Source organism: Centrocercus urophasianus, unplaced genomic scaffold, assembly GCF_019232065.1.
Source record: "Centrocercus urophasianus isolate 14NV4802_14NV808 unplaced genomic scaffold, USGS_Curo_1.0 seq_1399, whole genome shotgun sequence".
Lineage (NCBI taxonomy): Eukaryota > Metazoa > Chordata > Aves > Galliformes > Phasianidae > Centrocercus > Centrocercus urophasianus.
The window spans coordinates 18822-26967 of NW_024884585.1; the positions used below are offsets into that span (position 1 = coordinate 18822).

At 42.9% G+C, this 8146-nt stretch overlaps 1 protein-coding gene across 1 annotated transcript; it reads left to right on the top strand.

The window, feature by feature from the left end:
• Window positions 1–302: 302 nt before the first annotated feature.
• LOC122157497 (transitional endoplasmic reticulum ATPase-like) lies at window positions 303–6972 on the top strand (the record flags this gene model as incomplete). The annotated part of the gene is made up of 5 exons (XM_042813169.1): window positions 303–445; window positions 1686–1816; window positions 3524–3655; window positions 4047–4149; window positions 6920–6972. Coding segments are annotated over 5 exons (547 nt in total), but the record flags the coding sequence as incomplete, so codon positions are not given.
• Between the last annotated feature and the right edge of the window lie 1174 nt (window positions 6973–8146).

Below are 8146 nucleotides of genomic sequence, written 5' to 3' on the forward strand. Positions count from 1 at the left end.
TTTAATCACAGAACCATGGCAGGCATTGGAGCAACTATAGGGCCCCTTACATTGTCATCAAATCTGGTGACCTCTTCCCCTTGAGAGTGAATGAAGGCATGTATTATAGAGAGTAGTTTTCCAGTGGGTTTTGTATTTATCCTGTCAACATTGAAATGTTCTTAGGCAGGTGGTGTCAGCAAGGATTTAGAGAGTCCTTTCTGGAAGTTGTACTGGTCTGGGAAGAGACATCGCAACCTTTTCCAGGCTTGGGTGCAAATCCAAGATTATGTGGTAACAGGCATTTTTTTTTTCTGTTGCAGCATCCAGTCCTGCCCTGATGTGAAATATGGCAAACGTATCCATGTGCTGCCAATTGATGACACAGTAGAAGGGATCACGGGGAATCTGTTTGAGGTCTATCTCAAGCCATACTTCCTGGAAGCATACAGACCCATCAGAAAAGGTAATAGCACCTGTTATAGAAGTTCTAACGGTAATGATTGTGGTCTAGTTCTGAGACTGAGTAAAGGAGATTTCTAGGGACTTGCACAGATCTCTGCAAAGCATCAGACTGGCATCTGTAGAGTGAAATTCTGATGGTGCTGATTTTTTTTTTTTTTTCTGGATTGGATGAGAGTGTATTAGAAAAGGCTTATGTAGAACTTATGATAAAATCTTGTTAAATTAAGTTGCTACTACTTGACGGGATTGGGTGTTTACGTGTGTGTTAATCAATTGGTTAGATATATACCAGCTGGCACCCTGATTAAATTCACTTCTTCAAAGTAATTGAATTAATAACTAGGAGAGTGCTTAGAAAGCAAAATGTGTTTTTAGAGCTGTATTAGGAGTAGCTCTGCTGGAACAAGTAGGTCCTAATAAAGTATAAGCACTAATTGAATCAAGTCTTCCAGCTTCTTTAGGTGAGTTTAGCCAGGAGTCATAGTGCAGTATTATATATTATTCTGCTTCTGAAGATAAGCTGTTCTAGCTAATAGGGACTTATAATAAATTCAAAATTAGTTTTTATTATGTTAGTACGTTTTGTCTCTTCCCTGGTTGCTTCTGGCTAAAATTTCTCCTATCTTATGACTTTTCACTTGTGATTGCGCTATTTACTGTCCCTGGGCTACACACTGAGAGTAAGCAGCTCTTATAAATTGATAGGTAGTTTCTGAAGGAGACAAGAACAGCATGAGTATCTTACTGTTGGACTCTATTTTCAGCCTGTTTCAAAAGATTAGGGACTACTTGGACCTCGGGCAGGTTTGTGACTAGATGGCTGATCAAACACAAATTGTAAACCAATTAGAACTTTTTTTAAAAAAAACAATACCTGAATTATTTTTAGAAAGCTGTTTTTTGTGAATAAAAAGTGTTCTAGAACAGTTAAATTGAATCCAAATGGATAATGTGGTTCATTGCTTTTAATTATTTGGTATTTAGGCAGAGTATTCTTTTCTCTTATTTGCTGTTTGATTCTGGATGAAATTTGATAAGTTTTAATTGCTACAGGTCTAAATGATGCCCTGGTTGTCCCAGTACATGCAACTCGAGTTTAAAACACAGAGCAATATTAAAAATACCAGGGGCACATGCATGTGTAACCTACTTCCTTGTCCTTTGGGGCTGCTGGTAGTATAGGGGTTGATGTTTTGCAGATGTCAGTCGCAGTAGGTTATTAAAAATGTGAGATTTTATAGGTGACATCTTCTTGGTGCGAGGAGGGATGCGTGCAGTGGAGTTCAAAGTGGTGGAGACAGATCCAAGTCCTTACTGCATAGTGGCTCCAGACACAGTAATCCATTGTGAAGGGGAGCCCATCAAACGAGAGGTGAGCAGAATCCTGTCACTTGGTTCTTCTACTGAATCCACTCTGTCTAGTGACATCTGTTTCTACGACAGTGTTTGCAGTTCCTGGTTTGACGTTTTGTTTGTAGAATGTAGTGGTTAGAAGCTCTGGCTTCAGGGGATGAGCTGCTCCTGACAGTAGTCAGAGAAATTTGCTGCCAGTATCCTTCCTCAGATGTTGAGATAACACTGATGCTTAGGTTTGTTAAGGAGCTGCTGTAATTTGGTAGCAGCTGGTTTTATATCTGCTTCCTGATATCTTGTGCTGGAAATTGAATGGAATTTATGGACATTAAATGCATCATTTAATTCCAAAGTTCCCTTGATCCACAGCAGGGAGGGCTTAATGTTCTGCTAGATTTCATGCCATATGAAGAGAAAGCAATTAATGCTTTTTCAGTGAGAAACTTGATTTCCAAATAATTTATTTTATTTTTATTTCAATCCCTTAAAGTATTTAGCCTTGAGTATCCCAAGTTTAATGCAGACTGTGTGGCTTGTCTGTCAGGAGTTGGGCACTTTACTTTTTATAAACAGTAGGAAATCTCAGAGATATGGGATAAAGGTGGCTGGTATGCCTCATGAAGTGACTGCTTTTTTTATTTTTATTTATTTATTTATTTTGACTACCCACAAGTCAGAGAGAGCGCTGGTTTGTAGTTAGCTACCTTCTGAAAAATTCACCTCAACAGTTGTGAGGCATCAGGGAATCTTGCGCTCTTCAGGACACAGCAGAGGTAGACAGGAACAAATTCCTCCAAACAAGGAGGAGTTGAAGGTCAGAATAAACAAGAGGCTGGGAGAATGGGTTTATGCAGCCTAGAGAAGGGAAGGTGAAAGGGCAGGCTTATTGATATCCACCTGGTGGAGAGTTGTGACTGGGGATGAGACTAGAGGCAATGGCACAAGCTGGCTCAAGAGAAATGCCCAGTAGGTATTAGGAAAAAGGTTTCCCTAAATCTTAGGCAGGGCCCAGAGAGGTCAGGAATCTCTAAGACTGAAGACCTTCAGTGCTTTTTAGGTACAGACTGAGCAGCCCACTTGAAGTAATAGTCCTGGCTTTGTAGGGTTTTGGTCTGAGTCCCTCTGAGATTCCAGGCTATTTTATGATTTTAGTTTTGCCTGATGTTATGGATAACTAAGATCAGTAGAGATTTGCACAGATGTGAGCTGAATGAATACTGTAGGGCTGTATTAGAAGAATTAGTTACAGCTGGTTTTATCTGCATGTCTGAATCTCAACATTCTCTTAGTTCGAGTCAATCCCAAAAGAAAACACTATGTCTGAGAACTGCATGATAGCTAGGATATTTCATGCAGTTACAAATATCACTGACAGTTTAAGGACTAAGTAGATTTTATACTGGATTTCATTGTCTGTTTTTCTGTTACCTGCAGAGGATCACACAGTTTTGTGCTAGAGTCTGTAGGGAACCTGGTAGTAGAGTCTGTTATTCAGGAGGGTGGGTTCCAGTGAGGACTAGGTACATGCAGGCAATTACCATTGTACGTCTGGGAATCAGAGCTAAGAAACAATTGTAGAAGACATGAAGACGACTTGAAAATGAGAATCTCAGAACAGCAAAGAAATGACACCAAACAAAAGCCCAGATTCCTGGTTCTGTGAATCAGGAGGAATTATTGACCTACTATTTTCACTCAAATGTCTAATAAATTTCCTTCTTGGTAGGATGAAGAAGAGTCATTAAATGAGGTGGGCTATGATGACATTGGTGGCTGCCGAAAGCAGCTGGCTCAGATCAAAGAGATGGTAGAACTTCCTCTCCGACACCCTGCGCTCTTCAAGGCCATAGGGGTGAAGGTAAGCACCTGTGTGTAACAGGTGGATGAGTGATTTTACCTTTATTGATGCTTCTAGATGTAGGAAGCTTACTTACTGGATGGGAATAAGTAACTTTTGAATTCATTTTTTTGAATACTGGTGTTAGGAGAGTATTTTTTACATGTTTTAGTCACAGATTAAAGTACTGACATTTGTAAAGTAGAGCAGCATTCTGAGTCAGTGTTGCCATAATTGGCAAGGTTTTTGTTTGTGTCATGCAATGTGCATGTTGATGGTAGGATGGTAGCTGTTGCATGAGCTTACATCTCAATTTTGGACTGACTTTATCAAATGCTTGGAATTTCACTGTGAAGCTACTTAAGCATTCAGATACTAGCTTACCACCTAAGTCCCTTGTCTCTGACCCCAGCCTCCACGTGGAATCCTGTTGTATGGTCCCCCTGGCACTGGAAAAACTTTGATTGCCCGAGCAGTGGCCAATGAAACTGGGGCTTTTTTCTTCCTGATTAATGGTAAGTTTTGTCTTACTTGGACCCAAATCTTCTGTGTAGTCATTGATCTAGCTACTGGTAGTGAATGGTTTAGATAAGGCTTATGTAGTCACATTGTTTCCTTGATATCCATCCTTCCTTCTTTCCGGAGCCTCTTTGGAGATGTTTAGAGACCATTTGTGTAAAAGCATCTGTAGTGGCACTGTCCTTAAGCTTGATTGTTTTGTAGCAGTGGTTGAAAGATAGCTTTGTGATGGGAGAACTCTGAGTCTGTCTAGTTGGGTGTTCATTTATGTTGATGAGGCAGGGCTAGGAGTGAGGCAGTGAGGTTATTCTACATACATGGGCTTGCCTGCTTGTTTCTGTTGTTGCTGACATCTTTTATTCAGAAAAGAAGCTGATCTGTATTGCATTTCTTTTTCCTTCAAGTAAAGCACAATGCCTGTTTTGTTTCACATAATATTAATTGGCAGGAACTTTCCTGAAAGCTATAACAAGTACTTTGGAACTTAGCTACAATACTCTCTGTTAGAGTGTTTTGATGTTGTTGAGCATGGGGCTGGGAATGATAAGGTTGAATCTCCATGGGTAAGGATACAACAAGGCTGACAGACTGGTGGGGGTCTGTTATAGACGGCCTAACCAGGACAAAGAGACAGATGAGGTGTTCTGTGATCAGTTGGCAGAAGTTGTGTAATCGCCAGCCCTTGTTCTCATGGGGGACTTCAACTTCCCTATTATATACTGTTTCTTTGTCCTTCCTTGAGCCCAGCTCCCATCTCTCTATCCCTTTTTCCTTCTCGTTTTGTGAAGCTGGGGGGGGCCCAGGGGCCTACTACCCCCTGTCACGGGCACAGATAAATCTAGTATCTGTATCATATCTGGCACAGCAGCACTCAATGAGGGTGTGACTTCATTCAGGCCACGGTAGTCCACTGTCAGCCTCCATTCTCCACTGGCTTTACGCACTGGCCATATGGGACTGATAAAAGGTGAGTGAGTTTTGCTGATCACTCCCTGATTCTCTAGCTGACGAATTAACTTATGAATGGGGAGCAAGGAATCCCTGTTGGTGCGGTACTGTCGCCTGTGCACTGTTTTTGTAGCAATTGGTACCTGTTGCTCTTTTACTCGTAGCAAACCCACAACAGACGGATCTTCTGATAGGCCAGGCAAAACAGACAGCTGCTTAACACCTTCTGTGTCCACAGCAGCTATTCCAAAGGCCCATCGATACCCTTTGGGATCCTTGAAATGCCCCCTTCTGAGATAATCAATACCTAGTATACATGGAGCCCCTGGGCCAGTCACAATAGGATGTTTTTGCCAGTCCTTACCAGTGAGGCTGATTTCGGCCTCCAACATAGTCAGCTATTGGGAACCCCCAGTCACCCCATGAATATAAATTGATTTTGTCCCTTGGTGCCTCGAGGGCATTAGAGTGCGCTGTGCACCAGTATCCACCAGGGCCTTATATTTCTGTGGTTCTGATGTGCCAGGCCATCTAATCCATACAGTCCAATATACTCTATTATCCCTTTCCCCCCCCCGGCTGGGGGCAGGGCCCCTCTATTTGTTACCTCTGTTGTCTACAGCAACTGGAGCTATCACCTTTTTGGAGAAGTTCACCTTGGTGGTTGATTTGTCTTGCAATTCTTTTACCTGTGCTTGAAGTGCAGGAGTAGGTTGTTTATGCCACTTCATATCTTCTCCATGGTCACGTAGGTAATGCCACAAGGCAAAACGTGACGCAGTCTTACTGTTGTCACTTGTTCAAGCAGGAGGCCGTCTTCTTTTGATAGCTGAGACATTGGATGACACTGGCTGGGAGGAAATCAAGTTGATCAGCCCCTCAAGTAGGCTGTTTTGGGAATTCTGTTCCTCATCGGATGTATCTCTTACCACCATGGATTCATCAGCATCAGGCACGATTGATAGTTTGTCAATTATATCTTCTTGTTTGTTCTCCATTCTATCCAGCTTTTCTGCTACTTTTTTAATGGCTGAAACACAAGCTCGTAGAGGGCTTAAATGTAACTCAAAGTCTTGAAGTTTATCAATCAGTTCATTTATAAGGGGTCTTCTTTCCCCCCTGCCATACATTGCTGCAAATGTACTGGCGTACCTTTCTGGTGCAGTCTTTGTGAATGTAGGCCACATGTTTGGTGTACACCTGGCTCTCTCAGGATCATGCTCTTGGTCTGGCTCATCAGGAATGAAATCGGGGCTATGTAGCGTTTCCACCACAGCACATTCTCTCAAATAACGGATGCCTTCTTCCATATCAGTCCATTTCTTCTTCTCAGGCATCAGATCGTCTTTGAAGGGGGGTATCTTTCTTTTACAGCTAACAACATCCGCTTCCAGAGGGTGAAGGCCTGGTTCTGGCATGTACTAATACCTCTGTCAATGGCTGAGTCCCTAGCAATGCCACCCAGTTGGCGAGCTTCTCTACTATCTAGCCACACACTGTTGGCCCCATTGTCCCAGCATCGAAGTAACCAAGTGTCAATAGGCTCATTTGGGTGGCGTGAGAAGTCTTTTCTCAGACTGCGAATTTTATTCATTTTCAGAGATTGATCAACAAGGGTAACGATATCTTGCTCACCTCTTGCTCTTCCGGGGCTTCTTGCCCTTGTAGGCGTTGGTGACCGTGGCCTTACTGAGGGCCCCTCCCCTGGTCTCAGAGGTGCTTCTCTTGGACCTCGGAGCCACTCCTCTGGACCTCTTTCCTCCTCTTTCTTCTGTTCTAACTGAGTAGAGATTCGCTTTGTTTTCTGTCCTCTTACAGGGGCGACTGACATCGATTGTGGTGCCTCCTGTGGTTGATCAGGTTGGTCAGTTCCAATGCTCTCATCCTCCAGCTCAGGTTGGAGCCTGTCTCGTTCGATTATGACAGTATCTAGCTCAGATTGGAGGGTGTCTTGTTGAGATTGAAGATTGTCGAGTTTGGATTGCAGGGAGTCTCTCTCAATTCGGAGGGCATCTCTCTCAGATCGGAGGTTTTTCCTCTGGAGCAGGAGACTCTCTCGCTCATTTTGAACTGTTTCCCTGAGACTCTCCTTTTCAATTTCACAAGCGCGTGCGCTTGTACTGAATAAGGCCCGATAAGCATTAGCCAGGCCCCAAATCACTTGTACCTCCTCAGAACTGCCCAAGCCGCAACATTGCTGCCTCAAATAGCTGTTTAGACTCTCGGGGTCTTTGAGGTGTTCTGAAGTGAAATTCCGTGACACTGAAGATTTCCATTTGTGTGAAGTCTCTCCCAGACCTCTCCACACTCCCTGCCACTCAGTATTCTCCGGTTTTGGGGAGGACATCCTCAAAATATAATAAATACTAATACTGAGCGAAATGATGAGCAATACATTCAGGGAGATTAACAGTGCAACTAGGTGATCATTCAAAAACTGCATAACAGGTTGAAAGGAGAGACTGGAAACCTTAAAAATACCCAGTCCTGTAAAATTGACAGCTGTCTCAGGAATTGTATGCCTCATTGTACGAACATGCCAGGTCCATATTTCCACCCATGTTTTCAATTGATTGTATATGCCTATTGCTCCGTAGAGTATGTTTTGAGCATTAGGAAAGAAGCAGCAGTAGCATGCAGCTCTTTTAAAGTCAGTTTCACAAGAGAAAGCATTTTTTTTTCCTTTTCGTTTTTTTACAGAGGCAAGATAGCAAAGCTCAGAGTTTGCAAATATCCTAGGATATTGGCAATCTGCCTGGAGTTTTCAAGGTCACGTTTTCAAAGAGTAGCGGTGAAACAGATAAGCTTTCCCTATGAAGCTCTCCGAGTGCAGAGAGATTTGTTCTAAACAGCTAGAAAGCAACTGTTGCCTGCATTCTCCACCAAAGAATGTCGATGGTTTACGGGCTGGTTCAGCTCGGTTCCGTGACCAGCATGGCGGAGGGATCTGTGGATCCGTGCCTCCGGGAAAGGGGAAACAGGGGACCCCAAAATACTTGAAAACAACAGCGATAATCTGAGGTGGAACAAATGATTTACTAAATA